Here is a 24,032-nt window from a genome sequence, read left to right as displayed (position 1 = left end):
TTGGAGTTGTAACTAATAAAAAAAAATCGAAAACGAAAGTGTACAAAAAAAGACATTTCTCGAGAGTTGGATATGAGTTTGTTTCTTGAACTGTTTCATCTGAACAAGCAAAAACATGCAAACCAGCTGGTACTAACAGGAAGCTGGACACTGAGAGAGGATTAATAGGTGTGGACAAACCTTCCCGCTGAGCGTGCTCAGAAGAGTGTTTGAGAGGAGGTGTGCAGATCCTAGTGTAAGAGAGGCGGGAAAGTATGCCTCAGAGACACTCTCTCACCGCAGCCCCAACCAAGCAAGAGAAAAGACAACAGAAACATGACTCTCGCACTCACCACCACCGTCAGGAGCTCATGTTACTAGACTGGAATAAAGCTGGCAAGTATAAAGTACAGTAAGGGGTCCTGGCTGGGGCCGGAGACGGGCTGGGGGGCGGGCAGGGGGCTCAGAAGCTCTTCGACTGATACACAGACCCACCCCGTAATGTCACCCAGAAATAAAATAGCCTGAAAATCCGAACCACTTCCCTCACCTGTGTGTGTGTGGGGGGGTCGCTGACCAAACTGGATTTAGGTTTGGGTGGGACATGATGAGGCCATCAGAACTGAATGAATACGATCAAAATAAACAAACAAACTCTCGACTGAGCACAAGAAAAGATGACGTTTCAGACTACTGGGTGAAGGTAAAAGAAAAGTGACCACTGATAGTGAAGTTATCTAGGAGTCGGCAGGGACCTCCCCTGGCGGGGGGTCACCTGAGCCCTGCTCACCTCAGGTCCTGCGTGAATTAGGAAAAGGCGGGCAGGTTGGCCCCGAGGAGCTGGCTGAGGTGGCTGCAGAGCTCAAGGCCCCCCTGGACCTCCTACCCTGACACCATAGCCCTGACAGATACAAGTTGCCAACCTGAGCAAAATGCAAGCTGCGTCCCCCTCCCCCACCCCACGGCCCTCGGCAGGTGCTTCTACCTCGGGAAGCTCCCCCAGCACATCATACTATGAAAGGAAAAAAAAAAAAACCCAAAGCTGTGGAGCTAGACAAACATGAAAGGCAAAATAAGGCCTTCCACAGGACGCCCGATCCCTAGACCAAGCCTGACAGCCAGCCCCTGGGGAGAGGAGGCCACATTTCCTACTGTTTGGAGTCCCCTGCCAGGTTCGGCAGAGTACCAAGCTCAAGGTCGGTACTCCAGACTCCCTGTACCAGCTTCTTCCTCTAAGACAATGCGCCTGGACTTGTGACGCCCTCCAACAGCGGAGGCTGCTTTCCCGGGGGGCTGAAGGAACATCCCCGTCCCCCGGGAAGGAGCTGGCGTGGGGGGGCAGGGTTGCAGGAGCAGGGGAAGGTAGAACCGGGCAGTCAGCCTTCAGTGATCACCTGCTGGCCTAGGCCTAGGCACAAACGCAAACAAGTCTGTGCAGTCCCTCTCACGTATTTGCCAAAATGCCACCGAGGGGCCACTACAACAGGGAAATAACTGGCCATCTCACCAGGCTCGTAGTCCAGATTATTTTCTAGAGGGAGGGAAGGGACAATCCTTACAGGTCAAAATGCACTAAAAGACAGACAGGCAGAGATCTTCCTTCCCCAACCTTGTAACCCTGCTCCAGGTCCAAAGGAGGGGATGGGGCTGAGGTGCTGAGCTACCCTGTCTACACGGAGGAAGGTGTCTTCCAGCCCAGGCGGTGTTCTGACTTTGGCAGGCACAGTCTAGTCGTTGCCCTGGGGCTCACCCCAAGCCCCTGAGCCCCAGGCAGCACTGTGGGGTGCCCTGTAGCTTCCTGGCCGAGCCTGCACCCTTAGGGCCAGGCACCTCGGAGTTGAGGATTTACTCCTTGCACTAACCTAGGCTGGTGTGGGCAGGTGGTCTGGGAGCACGCTCCTGAATAGAATTCACTAACAGTGCAGCGATGAGCATGGCTGACCTCGAATGGCCGCTGGGAGACTCGGCTCCCGATGGAAATGGCTACAAATAAAACACCACTGATCCTGGAAAAAAAAGTGTGGTTGGAGATGGCTCTGGAGTTGGGGGTTAGGAGTTAGAGGGGGATGGGTGGGACTCCCGCCTGGCTCTGGGGGTCCGTGAGAGGGTGGGGGTGGCGGAGGGGGGCACAGACCATGGGGAGACCGCTCTCAGACTCGCAAAGAACCCCATGCTGCCCTTTAAACTTGCCATGAAGTCAAGGAGAATGGGGGTGGGGAGAGAGGCAGGGTTAATTTCGGGTTAAAGTTTAGTTTCATAATCCAAGTTATAATAAGAAAGAAACTGAACGGAGAAAACAACCAACAACACTCAAAAATCTCGAGTTTTCTTTTTGTTGTCCCCCCCACCAGGCACAGGTAGGACAGAGGCTCGTTTGTAACGATACCAAAAAGCACTCAAGTTAAAAAACCAAACAGAACAGGGAGACACCAGGCAGCGGCGCGCCCGCCCCCAGGGCAGGGGCACCAAGGGGCACCGGCCAGAGGGCAGGTGGGGGCTGCTGGAGGCCCGCCGGGGCCGGTGGAGGCTGAGCACAGGTGCACAGCTCTCTGGCTAACTGGCCCTCAGCAGCCCTCAGAGAGTTCCCGGCCCTTCCAAACAAACCCCCAGTGGGCGATTCCGGGGAGTGGGTCCTTTGTAGCTCGAGGCAGTGCCAGTTTGCATGGAACGGATTTTTATTGAGGTTTCTAAAGGGCCTCACTGTGCCAGTCTCTCATCACTGAGGGTTTGGGTTTTTGGCATTTGCCCTCTGGGCTTTGAATGCCCCATTTCCTGGTACCCCACAAGCACCTCCCTCCCCCTGCCCTCCTCAGAGCCCTGTCAAACTAACTGCTTCCCGGGTGCTCCGCGGAGCGTGGGGGGGAGAGCTGCAAACCGTGGCTACTGAGTCTAGGAGGAGCAAGGGTGTCTCAGCAGCTGGGGCGTGGTGGCCAGGAGGCCTCCCTGGTAGCCCAGCACAGCAGAAGGCCCGCTTGCTTAGGAAGGTGGGGAACATCTGGGGGAGAGGGACAGAAGGCCACTCTGGGGCCTGCATCCTGGACATACCCAGCTCCAGCCTGACCCCACAGTGCTGCTGGGAAAACGTTCCCACCTCACCTGAGGGGCTCTAGACCTCCTAAGAGGCTGGGTTTGGAGACCAAAGGACCAGGGCAGTTCTGTGGGAGAGAAAACCCCAGTTCCCTTGGCAGGTGGAGTCCGGCTCTCCGGTCTCCGCTCTGGGGAGAGTCGGGGATGCAACAGGGGCTTCAGGAAATCACTCCAGTTCATGGAGGCTGGGATTGGCCCCACTTCTGGCCTTCCGGGACCAGGATTTTAGTCGAATTGCAAGGCCACCTGCCAGGTGCAGCAGGGGCCTGGAGGCCAGGAGCTTCCCTCTCACCACCTGGAACTTCTCTGGCTAGGTCAGAGGCCCAAGGAAAGGAGCCTTACGAAGTTCCCCTGAGGAGGGAAATGCCGCAGATGCCCTGAAGCCGGCTGTCAGGTGAGGGGGCTGTCCAAAGTCAAAAAGAAGGTCACTGCTCTTTTCTCGAGGAGAGACTAGGAGTCTACCTTTGGTTTGCAGTCCTGAGACTGGCCCACACTGGGAGCTGCCCTGGGTGGCAGGGCCTCGCCCATGCCCCCCACATCCCCACCCTCTGGGCTGTGGTGACAGTAGTGGACAGACGCAGCCACACAGATCCAACAGGGCCTTTACCTTCCCCCGCACACTGGGGCATGCCTGGGAGCGCCTGTCCCGCACACCTCCCTACCTGAGCCTCTTGCCGCCGCCACCGCCGCTGCCGCCACTGGTCCGTAAGCCGCTGCCGGGAAGCCTGGCGGGGAAAGAGGAGCTGGAGTGAGGGTCGGACCCTGGAAGGGGCCCCCCAGCACAGCCCGGGCTCACAGGCCGCGCTCCACCCCCCTCCAGAGGACAGGAGCGAGAAGGGATCTCTGCGGGGCAGCCTTTAGGAGGAACGCAGGTCAGTGGCTCGCAGGCTTCTGGAAAGCACAGCACCTTTAGGTGTGTTTGATTCCTACACGTGTCACCCCAGAAACTAGTTCTAGACGGCACACCGAAATAGCCTACGAGGTGAGAAGGATCTTCTCTTGGGAGCAGGGTGGGGTCCCTGCTATCCCTGCCATGATCGAGGGGGTCCCCCAGGGAGTGTCCAGGGCAGGGCCAAGCATGGCCCAGGGGTCCCCGGAGCAGGTGGCCCCGAGCCTCTGGGCAGCACAGGCCCCTGGGCCAGGAGGTGGCTGAACTCTAGCTGCTGTCCTAAGGCTCTGCTGGTGTGGACTCTGGAAAGCCTGGCCCTAGCAGCGTCCCAGCGCCAGGCCGAGGGCGAGGTGTGCTGGGAGGCCCGGCTGCCTGCCTGCGTACACAGGAGATACACCGAGAAGGAGGGAGTGGGCAGCTGCAGGGACCAAAGTGGGGTGAGCCCTATGGCTCTGTCTCTCCGTTTCAGCCTCCTGAGGCCCATTACGGGGATTTCGATCTGGCTTTCCAGTCTAAGCTCCGCATCCTGATCAAGTCGGCAGTGAAGGGTCTCCTAGGGATCTCCATCAAGTGTCTGTCTAATAACACCCTGGGCAGCAAGCTGTCCCAGAACGGCGACTGACGGTCAGAAGGGACAAAGTGACCTAGTGTGGCTGCAGAATGTCCAGGGGAAGGAAGAGGTGGGCGCGTCCCCTACCCTGGGCTTCTCCTGGCTACTAGCATAACGCACACACAGTCACGCACAGATACTCTCGCGCACACGGAACAATCACCGTCTGCCATCCAGGCAGACTTTTTGAGGCCTGATTTCAAGACCCATTTCCAAAGGCTGTGGTTTTAAACGATGTGCCAGAAGCCAGCAGCGAACAATGGGCAGCTGGACAGCTGCTCAGCTTTAGCCATAGAGCCTCCCAAATACGGACCTGCTACAGGACACAGTGGGGGAACACATGCACCACGGGGGGCAGGGACCAGGGGAGGAAAGAAAGGAAAGAAAGAGAGCCATCCCCCAAACACAGCGAACTAGAAGCCCACTAAACTCTAAGACTATTGTCCTAGCTACACCGAACTACTGGGGAGGAAAAAAAGTTCAAAACGGAACAATCTACTCTAAAAAGGTCAGGCTAAGCTACTTAAAATGTCAATGAAAAAAGACATACTTGCATTTAAATATGGTAATAGGGCTGTTGAAGGGGGGAAAAAGAAAGATCCAGGTGAAATAAGGGTACTAGGTCATCCCTGGCCGCTGGAGTGGGTTTCCCAGCTCCCATGAAGACCCCACACGTGCCAGGAGGCCACTCCCTCCCCTGCCTCGGACCCCTGCCACCTGCGACCCACGAAGGCACTCCCCCACCAAGTCCTTTCCCCCTTTCTTCCCAGCAGGAAATGCGGGTGGTGGTAGAAAGTGCTGAAGGAAAATAAGGAAGAAGTCAAGTTATTTCTCCCTGTCCCAACCTCTGCACATCAGGCCCCCCGAACCCTGCTGCAGGCACATGCGGCAGAACTCAGGGGACCCTGAAGGAAAAGGAAGCGGGCGGGGAGAGAAGGAAGGTCAAGTTATTCTTTTGCACTCCTCACCCGTACTTGAAACGGAAGGTTTTCTTGGAAGCATGAAACCGTGTGGTGGGGGGAAGAGGGGGGCAGAATGGGGTGGGGGGGAGGCGAATTTAGTCAATAAAAAGACATTTAACAAAAGGTCTATTTTCTGGAGTCAAGCGCATTTTTGACCAAAGAAAAAGTCTGAAAGAAAGAGGAAGAAAAAAAAAAAAAGCTTATCCAAGAAAGGAAATCCATTATCCTTAATCTCAGATAAAGGTTTCTGCTGGAGACTGGGCATCAGACACCGCTAAGGGCTGGAATTTCATCTCAACCATCAAGCAGGGCTAAGCAGACTGACAAGTGTGAGAAGAGGGCCGGGGAAGAGAGCTCAGTCCGCCCCCCACACTGGAGAGGGGAGCCCACAGCCCTCGCAGTGACTGCATCTGAGACACCAGGGCCACAGCCCCATGGCCCAGCCCAGCCTCTGGGGGAATGTCCTGGACCACTTCCCCAGCTCCCTGCCATCCCCCTCCCGGTCTCTTAGGCGGTTCAGCTGCACTGTCACCCCACAATTCTTCAGATGACCTGGCAGATAAGCCCGATGCTATTACTAGGGCCCCCCACCCCCACCCCCGTGGGCTCTCCTTGGTGGCTGGGCTCTCCTTGGGGCTGGGCAAACACAGATCCAAGAAAGGTGGGTGTGTGTGTGTGTGTGTGTGTGTGTGTGTGTGTGTGTGTGTGTGTGTGGTGTGTATGTGAGAGAGAGGCTGCCCCAGCCAGGGGCTGTCAGAGGCCAAAGAAGCATGGTGACCCTGGCCTAAAGCTTCCTGATGGAGAAGAGGCTGTCTCTAGGATAGCAGGACGCACCCGACCACCAGGAGGCCCAAGCACACCACACCATGGTGGAAATGAGCCTTCCTGAGCTGGACCTGGACCTGGAAGAGCTGGGGGTGCAGGGAGAAGCCTTCCAGACCTGCTTTGTGGTCCTGTTTTCAGCATTTCTCCCCAGGCCCTGAGGAGCCAGCGGTCCCCTATGGCGGCCTAGCTGTCTGGGAAACGTCTCATTTTATTTTTGAAGGGGGGAGGGTTTGGGCTGCTGAGGAGAGAACTGCCCTGGTTGGGAGTACTCAGGAGAAGACCTTGGGGGAATCAGGCAGGTCTGACAGGGCTCAGGCTTCTTGCTGAGGCTGAGGCCCAAGCAAAGATACAGGGCAGAGCCCCTGGCCCCTGAGTGCCCATGGCTGCCCTAACACCCAGACTGCCCAGAATAGATGACCGTCCCCTCTCAGCTGCTGGGAATGTGGGGAGAGGGTTCCTCCTTCATATAGCCTGCCTGGCCAATGGAAGGGAGCCACTGGGCTTCTTGTGAGGCAGGTGAGCACAAATCCTGGGTTCAAATCCCGGCTCAGCCATTTACTAGCTGTGTGACTTTGGGCAAGTTGTTTAACCTTTCTGTGCCTTCATGTCCCCATCTGTAAAGGAGGTGATGATATTAGTGCAGGATTAATATACACAAAATGCTCAGATGAATTCCTGCCAGGGAGTAAGCTTAAATGAACAGTAGGTGTCATTTTGATGAGGCCTGTCCCGCCATCAGCCCTGCCTTTAGGACGGGACTCCCTCGCGTGCAGGGCTGTTCCACTTTCCCCACAAGGTCAGACAGTCATAAGCACACAGGGGGCTGGAATTCTTTACCCATAACAGTGGCCTATAATCCTTCATGTTGTCCCAGCGTCCTGACGTCATTTTAGTAGAGCTAAGTTTCCCCAGCTCAAGATTAGCGTGTGCATCCCGTTCAGCTCTAACAACGGCTGGGCCAAGCCGGCTGGCATGACCGTCCTCTCTAATACTTCCCAGTTCTTAGTGGTAAATCAGGCAGCAAAGAGAAAAACGTTTTGCTGATAAAATCTCGGGGCCTGGGGCCTTAGGTTGCCCACCTGGGAATTTGGGCATTAGGAATGTGGTCTGCTCCTTCTGTTCGAAAACCCTGCATGCAAAGAAAGGGTGCCTGGGAACAAAAGGATAATGCTGATGCTGGAACTCCAGGCACGAGCAGGTGCCATGCCTTCTTTAATGGCCGTCAAACCCGCAGACCCAGACTTGCTAGTCTGAAGCTCCTCTGCCCCTCAGAGGGGAGAACAGGAGGATCCCCGTGCTTGGGGTCAAAGCCCAGCCTCCAACCCCCACTGCCCTGGCCTCGCTGTGTAACTGGGCACAGCGCTTCATTTCTCTGGGTCCCGAGTAACCAACTCGTATCTGCTGCAAGGAGGTGAGGCCAGATGACCTCTAACGGTCCCCCCCCCCCCCGACCCTGCGTGAACCGGTCTTCCTGATGTAAAAGGACAACAAACCCAAGTCACTGTGCCCGGAAAGCGGTGCCTCGGGGATGAACATACCTCTGGGTATGTTCATACAAACATACGAACATACCTCTGGGGTTTGTAACTCATCTTAGTAAAAGCTGTCACCATCCCACTGACTGAATGAGATGCTTTTTCTGGACTTCTCTGAGCTGTGAGAAACTTGATGGCAAATTAGAAGTCAACGGCAGTTTGGATTTTTGTGAGAGTTCTAGGACACCACGCCTCCTTCTGACTGCTTCCGTGGCACGCGCCGGTTTCTGCCTCACCGAAGCAGTTATTTTTATGTGCACATCTTACTTCTCTTGCTGGGTGACAAATTCTTCTAGGGCAGGGACTGAGCCCCATGTCCCACTTAAGGCCTAGTGCAGAGTCTGCCCCACAGAAGATTCTTGTGGAGCATCAGCTGCTGATGGTCAGGAAGGCCTGACGTGGTTCACGAGAGCCAGAGCTGGGAGCCACTGGTGCACGGCAGCGTCCTCTGCACACGTAGCTGCCTCTCCTCCTGTGACCCTCCAGCCCCAGCGGGGACAAACTCAAATGCCCCCAGGCGCGTAATGAACCAGCGGAGGGGGCTGGGCGACAGCCCCTCAAGCGCGCGCCCTGCTCTGTCTCCCATGCTGGTCCTCACCTCTGTTGCTCCCTGGACCCCCAGGGTACCTTGACAAACACCCACAGAATCTGAATTAAGCTGGTTTGGGCTGCAGCCCAGACAGTGGGACCTTTACATGCTTCCCAGGTGATCCCAGTGTACAGCCAAGGGCAAGAACCTCTGGTTGAAAGGCTTTAAAAATGTCTTAAAAGGTGAAATGGCAGTGCACGTCGCCCAGCGCATCACTCCGCTTCCTTGTGGAAAGGAAGGCCCTCCCGGTGGTATGGCAGAGACTCTCATTCTCGGGACCATGTCTCACGACACCCATGGCAGGGCCTCCGTTGAGAGCAGCGGGTCTCCAGCCTGGCCGAGGGGGAGCTTTCACTACACACTGAGAATCAGGGGGGGACCCGCATCTCTAGCTTTTAAAGGCCTTCCAGATGCTTCTGATGCCCCGTGGAGGCAGAGAATCTCTGACTTAGAGGAAGCCTTAGCTTGTAGTAAACACCGAAAGGGTGCCTCCTTGCCTGCCAGCCGCGGGGTGTCAGGCTAGGCACCTCTTTCTTTGCACCCTCTTCCCTGCCCAGCATGAAAAGATGCCAGCCTGGGAGTGGGCTGCCAGGGAGATGGTTCTGGCAGTCACTACTTATTTCTGTGACCCTGGCGGAGTGCGTGGGCCTCCTCGCACAAAGAGGAGAGGAGAGAATTCGGAGCTTCCTGACGGCTCCAACAGGCTGCGACTCTGAGGGGAATCTTTATAAAACACTCTCTTGTAATGTGTGTTCCTATCCCGAATGGTCCATTATGAAAGCAACTTTTCCTCTGTTGTGCTTGCTCAAAGCACTCTCTGCCCCCCTCCCCAGCACGTCCTGTATCTCCCCCACCAGCTCTCTCTTTAGATGGTTCCAACATTCTTGGCTAAACCCAACGTTGCTTCACTGAATCCAAACACTCAAAAAGAAGCAACCCAAAGAAGTGGTCACCCAGAATGTAGGAAACACGTCCGGAAAGAGTTTAGAAAACGCTCCCATCTGTCATCCGACTGGCCCGGGCCCTGCCCCCCTCCTGGGGAGGCCTGCCTGGCGCAGGTTCTTTCAAAGGAAACCCACGGCTTTGTGCAGAGAGACAGAGTGGCGGCTGCAACAGGGTGCGGGGGGGTGGGGAGAGGGGGGAACGGTGCATTTTTGGAGTAGGAGGACCCTAGGGGATCCAGATCAGAAGTGGGCCTGAAGAGGTGGGGCAACTGATAACCAAAGGGGCACGTGTACATGCTTGAACTGTAAAACTTTGCTTTGAAGAAAGCAGACATGTGTCCATTGGAAAAAAAGGGAAAAAAGTGAAACCCGAGTTCCTGGCATTCAAAATAGGAATCTGATTTTCACACACCTTTTTAGGAGCAAGACTGACATTCCCTAAGGATACCAATAGTGCCATTCTCACCCCCTCCCACCTCTCCGCCTCTGCCTCCTCCACCACCCCCCCCCCCGCCCCGCCCCCAGAAGAGGGGCTGGGGTTCCTACTGGCGCAGAGGTACTGAAGAGAGTGTGGGGTGGAAGGCAGAGGGGCCAATGAGAGGGCCAGACCTGCCTGCCTGGGTACAGGCAAAGGAAGGGCGTGCAGCTCAGGCCTGGTCCGGGGTCCTCCCAGTTGCCAAAAGGAAGTGAGAGGCTCCGGGGTCAAGAGCTCCAAGGGTGTTGGCACCTATAGCAGAGGGATGGCACAGAAATCATCCCAAATAACCTTCAATGCAATTGCTGTTTAGCTAAATTTTCTCTGTAGATGTTTCAGTGGAGATAAAGGGAAGGTACACTGCACATTCAACCTTTGAGACGTTTTACAGTCTGGTTGTCAGAGAGCCTCTGTTTGGATGAAAGGGTTTATGGAAGCATGAAAACCAAGTCAGGGAGCATCCTTTGGAAACGACAAGCAAATTCCCAGGAGAGGTAAGCGCAGACCCAGGGTGCCCAGGCCAAAGGGAAAGCTGTGTGTCTGCCTGCAGATTCCTTCCAAACGAGGGGGCTCAGGAAGCACAACAGAGTGCCTGCCATCACCACGCCCCCGGACACCAGCAGTGGGGCAAGGCCTACCCCACCCCCACTTGGAGCCTTGAGGCTTCATCTCCCTGGTGATGGATAATGAAACTCAGGAATGGGCCTTGGTCTCAACGCAGACCTGGCTCCTGGCTCCGAGTGTGGGGTCGAGGGCTGCAGGAGGAGAACTGAGAACACACTTCGGGCACTGCTTGCTTGGGGGCTGGGGCTCTTCTGGGAGAAAGGAGGCTGAGAGAGCTCCACCTGGGGGCTCTGGCCCAGCAACCTCCTGCCAGGGTCTTCCTAGCCCCCCACTGGTAGAGAGCTGGGACCACAGCACTTCTCTGACCCAAAACTTCTGCAGGGAGCTACGCTAGAGCCTTCCCCACCTCCAGACCTGTTCTCAGACCCTTACCCTCTCCACAAATATTTACTGAGCACCCACCAAATGCCAGGCACTGTTCTAAGCACGGTGGTCACAGCAGTGAAAGAAACTCCGTCTTCTGTCCCTGTGGAGCTCATAGTTGCTAGTCTCTGACAAGAAAGGGGGGGAGGCTTTATCTGTGGGACCATGATGCATACAAACCAGCTCCCTGGGAAGGGGAGAAAATTGGCCAAGAAGCAGCAGGGCCTTGGATCAAGGGGAGCTATGACTCACTCTGCCAGGGACAGGGGAGGGCTCTACCATGGACCCATCTAATTTGTAACCAGGCCCCTATGTCTGCTTTTGGGCCTTCTCATAGCTGAGCTCCAGCCCTGGGCGTGGCTACACCAAATTCTGCTGGAAGAGGGGGCCCAGCACCAGGAGCGGCTGGCACAGGACAAGGGCTCTGCCTCCGGCTCCTGGCCTTACAAGGACATTGTTCAACATCATGCAGTCTCTCCAGCAAGACCTCAAGAGTGAGGATGGCCACAGGGAGTTCACCCCCAAAGCAGCCCTTGCTGCTCCATACCAGCAGTCTGTGGCCCTGGATAGCCCAGGGTCACCCACTTGCCCACAGAACGAACCTCTGCCCATCTCTCTGAGACCAGAGACTAAGACCTTCAAGTGACGGCATTCCAGACTACCGTTTTGAGGGAGACATCCGCAACTATTCTGAGAGTTTCTCCTTTCAGAAGCGAGAGTCCTCCCTGCCCCTCCTCATAAACACCGCAATCTCTGCCCGTGAGATGCACACCCACCCCCCACCAAGGGTGCCACGACACACCACTGGTCTACTGGTCCTTCTAGAGCTCGCTGTTCAGATGGCTTTTCACACTTCTCCTGGTTCTCAAAGGTTCAGACGCTGAGTCAAAATTGTCCTTCTTCCCCACAGGGTCTCCTGCTGGCCCATTTAAATCGAAATGGCCTCACGTCTTTTCAGGCCTCCTCACCACACCTACCTTGCCCCCAGCTTCATTCTATATGGGCCGTTGCAATGGCTCTGCCCCAGCACGGTTCCAAACAGCACCCTTGTGGCTCCCACCTCTATGGACCAGGACAGGCAACACTCAAGCCTTGAGCACCCCAAGACTTCTTGCTGAAAGACCCCAGGTCCCCATCCCGGCCCCATCACTAGCTCTGTGAGTAAACTAACATCTTTGATCTCAACTTCCCCTGCCCTGCCCCCAATGTAAAATGTAGACACCCCCCCCCCCTTTTTGTCTCCTGAGACAAGCTGTTTCTGACATTGAATGACTGACCACTGCTGTACTGGGCATCAGTGGGATTGGTGGACCGGGGGATGGTCAGGGAGTCTTGGGGGGCAGCCCAGGTGGTGGTGGGGACGCTCTGGGGGTGCAGGGCGGCTGTTATTTACCAACTGGCACAGACATAGTTGACATTGTTAACAGCACGACATACCACTGCATGCCAGCCCGAGTTGAAAGGGCGAACGGCAGAACCTTCTCTACGCCTGTTTCCTCACCTGTACGATAAAAGAACACAGCCTAGACAATACGAAAACAGTCCTCGCACCCCTGAGAATAACAGCAGCTGCCGCAGTGGCACTTTCCACGGTCAAGAACCCAGAAAGTCCCCTCAGGTCCGGCCCTTCCTAGAGAGGCCCGGGTCACCTCCGTGAGCCGGCCCCACAGCTCCACAAGGAAGACCTTGCTAGTCCCATTTCACAGATGAAGGACCCCAGGGCCAGAGCGGTTCAAGGACACCGTACAGAGAGTGATTACAACAAGGCGGTCAAATGCCATGGCTCACATTCGTTGTGACGTAACTTCTGTCCCGGGCTCCTTCTGCTCCTCTAAAAATGCAGTTCATGGCGCCTCCTGGCAGGGCGCCTGTGACAGTGAGATGATGGCACTGGGTGCTCAGTGCGTATCTGGCATGCGGCAAGCCATCAGTAAGTGGAATAACTTTTATTTCTATTTTTATTATTATTGCCCAAGGTAATAACAGTAGCGGAGCTGAGAACTCCCTCTGGAGCCTTCCTATTCTAAAATCCTATTAATTTACATGACATTTCACTTCCAAAGGGCTTTCATAGATAACATTTATAATTTGCTTGTGAGTGATAAGGGTAGGTTTTATCTTTAGTGCAAGTGCTAACTTGGGTGGGGTAATGTGACTGCAGGAGGCAGGGGGTTTGCAGGGGTTCAGGGAGGGACAGGGCCCTATGACATGGTGACCACAGGTGTGGACGTGGATCCTGGAGCTCAGGTGCTTCTCAGGGCAGCTGGACTGGCTGCCCTCTTGCTCCCCACAGCTCCTCTAGGAAGGCCCTGGCCAGAGGAGCCTCTCTGGGTCCTTCTGTCTCGGTGGAATCCTGCTCTCTTCTCTGCCCCCTACCAAATGCCCTACAAAGGCAACAGCATGTCTCTCTGGTTTAGCACCATGTCCCCAGCATCGAGGGCAGAGCCTGTGACATGGCAGGTGCTTAGGAACTATGCGCTGGATGTGTAAAGGATGGATAGGTGGGTGGGTGGGTGTGAGGGGGTGGGGGGAAGAAGGTGCCTCTTCCTGCTTCTAGCTTTACCCGAATCCTAGCTTGTTCAAGGCTGGTACCAGAGACCAGACGAAGAGATCCTAAACACAGACCACTAGGACAGCTGCAGCACTTACCCTAGACCCTCCCCTGAAACACCAGGGGTGCCCTGGGGCCAGCTGAACACCGTTCAGGCTCAGAGCAGGGCAGCAGGGCCTCCACGGGGCATTAGCAGGCTGTGCTCTCCCCTCCCCTGACAAGCGAGTGTTTTGGGGCAAGGCTCTCCTTCAAAGAAGCCAGCCCCGGCAGCTAGCATCCAGGGCACTCTGGGCTGGCTCAGTGGTATTCACAAAGGGTTAGACCCGAAACAGCCTCCTGAGACAAGGGTGGGGACGGCATCTCCAGCCCACAAATTCCTTCCCTCCGTCTGGGAGGAAGTGGCATTGACTTCCCCACGACAAAGTCTGTTCTCCAGCTGTCCTGGCCCAGGTAATGGCACAGCATCTGCCCAGAGAGGGGTCACAATGAACAGCGGCGGGAATGCGAGGGAGGAAGACATATAATGCCTTCGTGCCTTTAACCTCTGGTCCCTGGATACGAATACCTTTCCCTCATCCGCTGCCTGGTGAAATTCTAGTTGCACTTCAAAACCCAATTCAGGTGCCAGCCCTTCCTGAGAGCCTTCCAAGCAAAGTCCCCCATGCTCACTCCACACACCAGTCAGACCGCACAGGAACACATCTGGCCACATGTGGGATGTCCTCCAGGCTCTGACCTCCTCGCTCGCTCGCTCAGCATCCCTGTGCCTGGAGAGAACCAGGCCTGGGGCAGGCCCTGATGACCCTTTCCAGCACACTGCAGAAAATGTGCCTGTGCCCCCGCCCTCAAAACGAAGGCGCAGGGAGGAGAGGGCGAGAGGGCGTGACCCCGTTGGTTGGGATTTCTCAGGGGCAGGGGACCCAAGCTGACCTACACTCTGGGGCCAGGTCTCTGGGCAGGACTCTGCTCCCTCTTTTCAGCCTGGGGAGGAGGAAGGAGTGGGGGCCACACCTTTGCCTTCTGGTTTGTCCTTGGCTGTCCTGGAGGGCATGAACTGCCCATCCCTCAGGACTGCCACTGCCATCCGCCTATAATTTCACACTCAATATGTTGTTGTTTTGTGTTTTAAGTGGCAGGCTTTCACGTGATTTTGCTGATGGAAATGAAACCTGAAGGGCTTGAAGCAAGGTGATTCCATTCGAGCTGGCAGGCCAAGCAGGACTCTGTGAGCCTGAGGGTACGGGTACCCCGGGAGGTGGGAGAGGAGCAAGGGCAGCAGGGCGGGGGTAGATGGGCTCAGTGGGTGCAGCGCTCAGCCCCCAGGAGGAGGAGGGACGAAGCCAGGCCCGCAGCCTCCCTCATGCTGCCCCTGCCTCTCCCTCTGCCGGAGCCCCTCCTTCTTTGGACACGACCACCCCCCTCTTTCCCCAAGCCCTAGATCATGCCTGATCCCAGGGCCCCTCTTAACAACCCACGAGGAAAGGGAGCGGGGCAAGGATCGATAGCCCCATTGGACAGATGGGGACACGGAGGCCCAGAGGAGGCCTTACTCTCCCAGAAAGCTGGGAGGCCACAGTGCTCCGGGCTTTCGCATGGGGAGCTGTGCGCTCCTTTGGTTACATTTCCCTTTATTTATGCAGAGGAGCTTCAAGAGGCACAGAAAGCTGATCGAAAGTGAAACCCGCAATTCACGTCAATTCAGATCGCTCCAATTCATTTCCACAAACATTTATTAAGTGCCTATTAGGCCCTGCGCTCTGCTTTCATCTGGGAATAGTGTCAGCTCCTGATTCTCCACGCGGAGGGAAGGTGCTGCAGCCAGGCCCACGCACGGGTTCCCGGCAGCCCTCAGCCAGGATTCAGGGCTGGGGTGACATCTCACCCCTCTGTCTTCTTCCAGAGCAGCGGACCTGCTTCCCTGACTGAGCCTGCCCTTCCCATTCAAACAGAGGACAAGCCCCCAGGACACACAGGGCCAGGGGACCGGAGGGGCGGGGGGCACGGGCTGCAGAATGAGCTAGCTTGTGACTGAAAATCTGCCCCTGCATCCAATCTGGGAAGGGCGCAATCCCTGGAGACAAGCGTGAGGGCTGTAGGGCTGTGCGGATCAGGGCGGACGACGAACAGATGTGCGGGGGCTGCCCCGTCACGAGGGGCCTTCTTTACAAGGGAGCGTTTGTTTATAGACCCCAAACACCTCGCTGCGGGTGCCCAGGGCACATGGGCCCAAGGTTCCGTCCGAGTACCTGGGAAGCCAACCACATCTTAGCAGTTCAAGGTCGGCCAACGTTGGGGGCGGGGCAGGAAGAAGGGGTGGACGGAAGGGCGCTGGAGTTGTTCCCTGCAGTGGTCCAGGTGACCAATCTAGGCAGGATCCTAGGCCTGTGGGGTGGCAGCCAACCGCGTTTCTGAACACCTCACAAGATGTCATAAACCAGACGGAACCGACAAGGTTGGTTCAGGAAACAGCCCATTGCCCATGGCCAAGGCCGTTCTCCCCAGTCAGCCAGTTTACAGCAAACGCCCTCCCCTCCCGAGAGCATGGGCTCTCTGCACTCTGCTTTCCACATTCAAGCCACGGCCTTCAGGACAAGACCGACCACTAAGCCTGACTTTGCTCAGACCAGCTGGACCTGACCGGAGCCGACCTTGCCGCAGTCCCTACTGAGGCTTCTTCTCCAGAGGGCACACGGTGTCCCTGAGCTCCTGCACCTCTCCTCAGACCACACCCACCTCCCTCTGTGTGAAACATAATGGCCATCTTCTAGAGTGACCGAAAATCCCCTGGCACCCAAGAACCATTAGACGAATAAGGAAGGCGAAATCCGTGGCGAGTGGGCACGAGTCCCCGATCCAGCAACCCTGCAGGCATCGCTAATCAATCACAGCCCCTCTTTCTGCTGAGTGAGGACTTGGCCCCGAAATTGCCCTGAAGCCAGTTCTCCAGGTGGCCAGTAGCCATCAGTCAATATCCGCACCCGAGATGAAACCTGTTTTCTGTCGCTGGAGAGGTACAAGCACAAACTGGAACTTCCAGAACCCGAGTCCCAGGGTGTCCCCGCCTGGAAGGGGCATTGCCTGGCTGCTCCCCCATGAACTGTCCTAGGAGGGAGGTGGGAGCACTGAGCTATGTGATACCAACCTGGCTGAAGGACCCCTGCAGGGCCACCGGCCAGCCTGAGGCAGGGAGAGGAATGGAGCCAAGAGAGTGTGAGTCAGAGGGGAGGGGAGAGGAGAGGAAGTGAAGGTGCAGGAGAAAGGGAACAGAGGTCACCCTGTGGTTTCTCCACTGGCCCCCACCTCTCTGATTCACTTTGGCAATTGAATCACCTTACTCCTCTACTTAAAATCCCCTAAGGGCTTTCCGCTTGCTTTCAGGATTAGATCTGAATTCCTGAATGTGACTCACAAGCCCACCATGACTCACCCCTGCTGCCCTCTTTAGCCTCATCTGCCCACACCTCCCACCGCAAACTGCTCCTGTAAACTGCCCATACTCTGGAATCGGCGTAATCCGTGGGACATGGGCTGCTTCCTCTCTCAGGTTTGTGGCAGATTGCTAGGTATCCTGTATTACTCTACTTTTATTATTATCCCATATATACTCCACTTTTCTTCCTTAGTACAGAATCCCGTTTTTAGCTGACATGTGGTTACCTAAAATAAAGACATTTCTGAGGATCCCTTGTAGCTAAAACTAGTCACGTGACTAAAATCAAATCAATGGATCTAAGCAGAGTGCCATACGTGAATCCTGAGAAGTACTATTAAAGGGAAGAGATGTGCTCTTCTGGGATGAGTATGTAATGGCTGGAGCTTGGGCAGCCTTCTTAGACTATGAGGTGGAGTCTTATGTTGAAGAGACTGGAACATGAAGATAAAAGAAACCCAGACCTCTGTATTAGATTTGTGAAACCAAATCCAGGCCTCTTTTACATGAGAGAGAGAAACAAATTATTTTGTTTAGCCATCACTACTTTGTGTTTTCTTACTTTTTTGTGTTCTTTCTTTCTTAAAACCACCTGATTCAGTGTCTAAGCATGTCATTTCTCTGTCCGGGATATATTTTCTTTCTTTATTTACATAGCTAATTTTGTGTGGCTTTGCAAGATCCAGGTCTGATGTCACCTTTTCTAAGGGGCCATTCCTGACAGCACCCTAGGCTGGACAAGCAGCCACCATTGTCCCCTTGTAGCAAAGAGTGATTCCCTCTTTCTAGCTAAGCACCTGTCTCATGATGGTCACTGGGTCTGATGACTGGTTCTCTCTCCCCCGGCTGGACTATGAGCATCTTGAAGGAGGGAGTCTCATTCATGTCTAGATAGCTGGGATCTAATCCAGTGCCTGACGATGAGTAAAGGGGGAGGGATGGAGGGGCAGGGATGGGGCGTAAGGGTGGGAAAGAAGTCCCAGCAATTCTCTGGCTTCCCTCGGGGGATCCTACAGCATTTCTTTCACGGATAAGCAGATCCACCAATAGGCAGCTCTGCTGAGGTTGATGAGGAAGAGACAACCACTCTGGAGAGCGGCATAATAAGAAGACGATTTCTAAAACTTCTGGCTGCATAGCATTTACCAATTTACAAGGTATGCTGACATGTATCCCTCCATCCTACTTAATTCTAACAACCACTTAGGCACTATTATTATTCCCAGGGCTGCAAGGGTTACATCACTCGCTCCAGGTCACATGGTACTACATGGCCAAGTGGGGGACCTGGAAACGAGGTCCTTCTCGCTTCACGTCCAGCAACACTGGGGACCTCCCCCAACCTGCACCATTCAGGGGAGTTCGCAAGGCAAACCACGGGCAAACTGCACACTGGCCAGCGTGCACGAGCACGTACATGAGCTCATGTACACCTGGTGCACAGATGTCAGGCGCTCCAGATGTTCCAGCGGCATCTTCCCTGGAGGGCAAGAGTGATGGCAGATAAGGGGCATGGGGGCGGGCCACGCAGCTGCTGTGCGCAGATGCTCTGCCCCTCTGCTCAAGGACAGGACCACCCCGAGCAAGTGCAGGGGACGTGAGGCAGCGGGGAGGGCTGGGGACAGGCGGCAGCCAGGGAGAGTCCGCATGCTTTCACAAACTGCGCTAGGCTGTTATCGGGACCGGCTATTTAGTGCATTGACCTCCCCCGGAGCGAGAACAGGACACTGCAGGCTAAGAGACGGCAGCACACAGCATGTCCGTGGTAAACAATTTATTTTTCTACCTCAGTCGCTTACAGGGGGAAAAAATAAAACGTCATTAGGGAGCAGCACAGATGAACTATTACAGAAATGAAGAAAATTCACAATGGCTAAAATGTGGGTGAGGCGAGCATACTAGGACAAGTTCACGAAAGCAAAGCAATTCATAGCAAATAAAGCGGGGTTGGGGGTGGGAAGCCATACAGAATTGTTTTAAAAAAAAAAACAGCACTCATGAAAAAGCCTGCGGGAAAATAACAGGAAACTAACCAATGATTACATCGAGCATCTTTAATGAGATGAGCAAAACCACACAGGTAGGGTCTCAAGGACAGACATTCGAACAGATGGATTTGCTCATACCAAATGCATCCAGTGGAAGCAGGCGGGTTACTTCTCACAAACTATGAGCGTAAACAAGGCGGTGGCTCTTGCGGGCCCTGCGGAGCTGTACTTCGTGAATCCAAGTGAGGGGGACTATTTCAAATGGGGACGTGGAGGGGGTCAGGGCCATGGGAAAAGCAGACCCTTCTCGGAGTGACTGATCATCGGGGGTGCCGGCCTGATCAGGATCGGCCCCGTGTTCTGTCCCCTCCTACCCTGGCGGGCCCAGAGGCCCCGATCCCAGCAGTGACTGCAAGGCCACTGTGGACGGGATGCTGGGGAGGGAGGGGCCTGGCGTGGATCTGCGGCCACACTGCCGGAGATGCAGCAAATGCCCCGGTGATGACACTGTCCCTTCTCAAAGACACGTGTACCTTATTATTACGGCTAACGGCCATGGAGGGACCGGCCCCCAGGGACAAAGACAACCAGATCATGATGGTTTCTCAGATATAGTTTTTCCTCCAGATTACGTTTTTCACATTAGTATTTACGGAACAGGGTGGGTGTGTTTGCTCACTGTTGGTACTGTCTCCACAGGACACAGGTGCTCTGAGACACCTATCCCCAGCGCCTGCGGGGTTCCAGCACTAAAAGCTCACCCCGTGAAATGCCCCAGGAAGCCCATTTGGTCACTATTTAAAATAATTTGATGCCTGTTTCCTGGATTCCCCTGAGGAGGCTCTACAAAGTTGGTGAGAAGTCTCCCTCTGGCCCCGTTACATTCGGGGGGGGGATGGGGGAGAGGGGAAGGGGGGGGACGTTCACAGTGTGCACAAGAAGCGAAAATGGGAAGGGACTGCAGGAAAAAATTTTTTAAACTGAGTGAAGCAATGAGGACATGAGTCTCTTCCAAGAATTAAAAATGAGAAAAAGAACATTCGTTCAAACAGGCAGCTAGGACAGTCTCAGTGGACACTGACAGCAGCTGGGGTGCCCCGGCCGGGACTGTGTCCTCTCTCTAGCAATGGTAGCAAACCCCAATGTGTTATGCCTCTCTTAAGAGCTAGTTGATAAAAATTATGTCTTGTGAAATCGGCAAATAGTCTGCAAAGTGAAATAAGAACAGAAATTAACAGATTAAACTGAAATGAGTCCAGAAGGGGGCGGGGGAAGAGAGGAAACAGGGGAGGCCACTGATGAGGATTATAATTATTTGAGCCCCAGTACTGAGCCGGGGGAGGGTCAGGGGGTGGTACACGGGGGGCATCTGGGCCTGGGAAGAAGGAACTACTTCCATAGTGGTGGGTCATCCCTCAGTCTTTCTAGAAAAGAACTACTCCTCACTCTGACAATTATCCACTGGCGTCGCGCCCTCCTCATCGGAGCATCTCACTGAACCACATCGAGTGCTCAAGGTGAGCCGAGGCGGGCGCTGCTTGGCGCCAGCCGTGCGGCCCAGGAGAGGAGGGGGTATTCACGGAAAGGGCCTGCGCAGGTGACACGCAGGGCCGTTTGTCTGACAGGGGACCCCGGGGACACAGTCTGCGAGTGCACACACGCAGGCTGAAGAGCCTCAGCAGGTCTCGGGGGCCAGGGCGTCCTGTCATTTCTCCTGGCTAGCGCACGCTGCCCCACCAGGGGCTGGGAGGGGTGCGGTGTCCACACACACGGTGAGAGACTGGAGGTGGGACGTGGGTGAAGTGGTACACGGTGAGGACACGGAAAAGACAGACCTCAAAACAGAAACCGCAAAGCAGTCTAGTGGTGACAGCTGTGCTGTCACGGGCTCACAGTACCCCAGGGTTCGGGGAGGAGTCAACAGAGTCAACCGGACAGGTGAGCGGAGGGCAGATTTGGGCCGCCCTCCTCTGGGCTGTCCCTCTGCACCCCAACCTCCTCACCAGACCCTCTAAAACACTCCTTATTGGTACAGGGCAAGAGATGGATGTCAGAACGTTCCAGAGCTCCCCTAACTCAGAGACCCCATCCTGGGCTGGAGGCTCCAGGCAGGATCACGTTTAGTTTTTGAGGGGAGCCACCACATCATGAGCTCTTGATGGGAACACCATAGGTGACTACCTAGGCTGCTTGGGGACAGGGGACAGAGCAGCAGCCAGGTCCAGCAGCTGGGCCACCCTCTTCCCGGCCTGGGGCTACTCCACACACGGACCCGCCCTAACAGCAGGTGGCCTCACTCTTGTGGCCACTGACAGCCTCTTTGTGGCCATCGGTGAGAACACAAGAGACCTTCAGCGTGAGAACTGGAAGGATGGGGAATGGAGAGTCTGATGGCTGGGGGAAGAGAGAATAGCCACGTCCCACGGGTCAGGAAGCCCCTGTCCAGACATTTGAATGCCCCATTCCTGCCGAAATCAAATCCAGCTGACTGCACTAAGTTGCAGGAGCTAATGACTGTGACATCCAGGCCCTGGACATGGTCACTCCTAGCCCACTCCCAGTCCCTTACACCCCTGCTCTGTTCCCAAAGCCTTGGCTTATGGTGAAGAGCTGGGCACAGCTGGGAGACTCTATCTCATCCTACCCAGCCTTGTTTGGTCACTCTTGCATACGTGTCCGTTGAGGACAGATCCAAGGACACAGATCCCTGAGACAGAGCCCTTCGCACGGGATACACTTTGTCATCCCTCAAATTATTCCACGTTAGGATCCCCCAACTCTCCCTGCCTGGGACTAGTACCACACCGAGGGGGCAATGGCAACCTGATTGTGCAGGGAGGCAAGCAGATGAAAGGCTTTCCTGAAACTGCCACCAGCTTCTGGGCTGAGGAGGACAGGTAAGAAATGAACAGGGACAATGACGTGGCAGGTCTCCGTGGAAGGGACAGTGTGTATGCATGCATATCTGTGTGTGGACCATGCACCGCCCCCCTTCTTCATGCTCCAGAATGGCACCATCCGATAGAATTTCCCATGGTGATGGAAATGTTCTACAGGCCGTGCTAACTGTAGCCACTAGCCACGTGTGGCTGTTGAGTGAGTGAAGTGTGGCTAGTGTGACTGAGAAACTGGAATTTTCATTTTACTTCATTTTAATTTAAATCTAAATTATAGTAGCTACGTGTGGTTAGTGGGACCGTACTGGATAGACAGACACTAGAGAGAGAGAGACAGACCATCTGGGTCTAAATCGTAGCCCTGCTCCTTGCTGCGAATGAGCCCTGGAACAGGGTTTTCTACCTCTCTAGGCCTCGGGGTCCCCATCCGTAGATGGGACGACCTAGCAGAGCGGCAGACTTCTCTGGCCTGCCTCGAGAGGCCCACGGCCACCGCAGCGCAGCCAGCTGTGGCAGAGGAACAGGGGTCCCACCCTGATGCGGACGCTGGCCCCAGGGGACACGCTCATGGGGAAGTCTCCCCACTCACACTCCTCCATCCGGGACTGCTGCTACTGTACCTGCCTCCCCCACCCCTCTCACCCCCACAATCACAAAGGTGCACAGACCCCAAGGACTATCCTGCCCAAACCCCTTGTTTACAGAAGACAGAGATGAGGCCCAGAGATGTCGGGTGGCCTGCTGTGGCCGCGGGCAAGAGCCTAGGGCTTCCGTCGCTGATGGAGGATCTGTCCCCCACAGGGCATGGCTCTAAGTGCCGCAGATGCTTCCTGACCTCCTCTGAGATACCCTTCCCCACCCCAACACTCAGTCGGAGGTGTGCAAACGCTGGGTGAGACCCTCGCGCACCTCTCCCCGGCCCTCCTCCCTGACTTTAGGACGTGATACTCTAAAGGTCATGCCTATGCTCCCTGGGCCTCCAAGGCCTCTGGGTCCAGGCAGGACGACCAACCAGGTATGAAACTCTGCTGGAAGCCCAGCTTCCCACGGAAGCTCCTTCCTCAGCAGAGACCCCAAGAGGACAAAACTCCATTCCTAATGCCTTCTCTAGAAACTCTACCTGTCCTCTATACACAGACACCCTCCAAGCACCCCTGTACCCCTATATATCCTTGTCTATACTCCACATCTGGGAAAGGCTGGCTCACCCCTTCAGGGGACATGTAAAGCCCCATCAACATCGCTTCCTGCAGCACCCTCCCCCCCACCCCAGTAAGACCATGCCTGCCCTTGCTGCCTGCCTCTGGTGGGGGTCCCAGGCCTCCCAGCCACGTGGGAGCTGTGGCAGCCTGGGCACATAAGCGGACATTGTTGTGGGCTCTGCCTTGTCTCTGATGCCTATATGCAGGGGAGGCTAAATCTACACCCCCCCACCCAGGACAGCAAGCCCAAACCCCAACAGCACACCACAGGTACACACAGAAGGGCGTTGAAGCCAGGACCACCAGGCCGAGCTGGAGGAGGGGAGGGAGGGAGGGAGGGAGGGAGGGAGGAAGGAAGGAAGGAAGGAAGGAAGGAAGGAAGGAAGGAAGGAAGGAGAGAAGGAAGGTAGGCAGGAAAGTAGGAAGGTAGGCAGGTGGGAGGGAGACAGGAGATGAGGGAGGCAGAGGGTAAGAGTCCAGTCTAGCCGGAGAGCCTGTAACAGGTTCCAGACCATGAAGGGTGGGTAGAGGGAGGGTCCTGACTCAGCTCTTTCCCTTTCCCCCCGAAAGCTGCCACTCTCAAATACCCAGCACCAAGGCGGTACTTCAGTTAATCAGACACTGAGCTGCATCCTGCCCCCGGAGTTCAGTGGATTTGAACTTCAGCACCTCCAGGTCATTTCCTGAATGGATATGTGTACGAGCTGTGCTCTCTTTAGGGATCCTCCCGCCTCCCCGCCAATGCAGCCCATCTCCCGTGCTTCCAAAGCCCCGGGAGACAAAGACACTCACCTGGGAACTGATAGCCATAGCTAGGAGCAAATCCAGGGTAGCCGCGGCCATAGGTTGCCACAAAGTTGGGGTAGCCTTGAACACAGAGAGAAAGACCACAGTGGCGTTAGTAGAGCTGCCTTAGGCCTGGGGTGAAATCCCAGGGAGGGCAGAAATGAGGACAGCCTGGGTTATTTTCCTGCACAAAATGATTTGTCTCCATCGAGGGTCTTTACCCAGGGCTCGAGTCCCCTCTCTACTGTGGCTGGGGGCACTGCTGTCAGCGTGCTGGTAATTAACCTGTATTTGGG

At 55.5% G+C, this 24,032-nt stretch overlaps 1 protein-coding gene across 9 annotated transcripts in view; it reads right to left on the bottom strand.

Annotated features, from left to right (window-relative positions):
- Positions 1–24,032, bottom strand: part of MSI2 (musashi RNA binding protein 2) — a 386,748-nt gene that overhangs the window by 27,769 nt on the left and 334,947 nt on the right. For 5 of the 9 annotated variants that reach the window (XM_044390831.3, XM_048223858.2, XM_044390834.3 and 2 more), the window contains exons 10-11: positions 23,743–23,817; positions 3,729–3,791 (exon numbers count right to left, since the gene is read on the bottom strand). In XM_044390831.3, the coding sequence (XP_044246766.1) occupies positions 3,729–3,791; positions 23,743–23,817 (138 nt within the window). Of the gene's footprint in view, positions 1–180; positions 231–3,728; positions 3,792–18,622; positions 20,058–23,742; positions 23,818–24,032 lie in introns of those variants that run through there. The other 4 variants (XM_044390832.3, XM_044390833.2, XM_026517415.4 and 1 more) reach the window with 3 other exon arrangements.

This window comes from Ursus arctos, unplaced genomic scaffold (assembly GCF_023065955.2).
Source record: "Ursus arctos isolate Adak ecotype North America unplaced genomic scaffold, UrsArc2.0 scaffold_24, whole genome shotgun sequence".
NCBI lineage: Eukaryota > Metazoa > Chordata > Mammalia > Carnivora > Ursidae > Ursus > Ursus arctos.
This window is presented reverse-complemented; position numbering and strand designations above follow the sequence as displayed.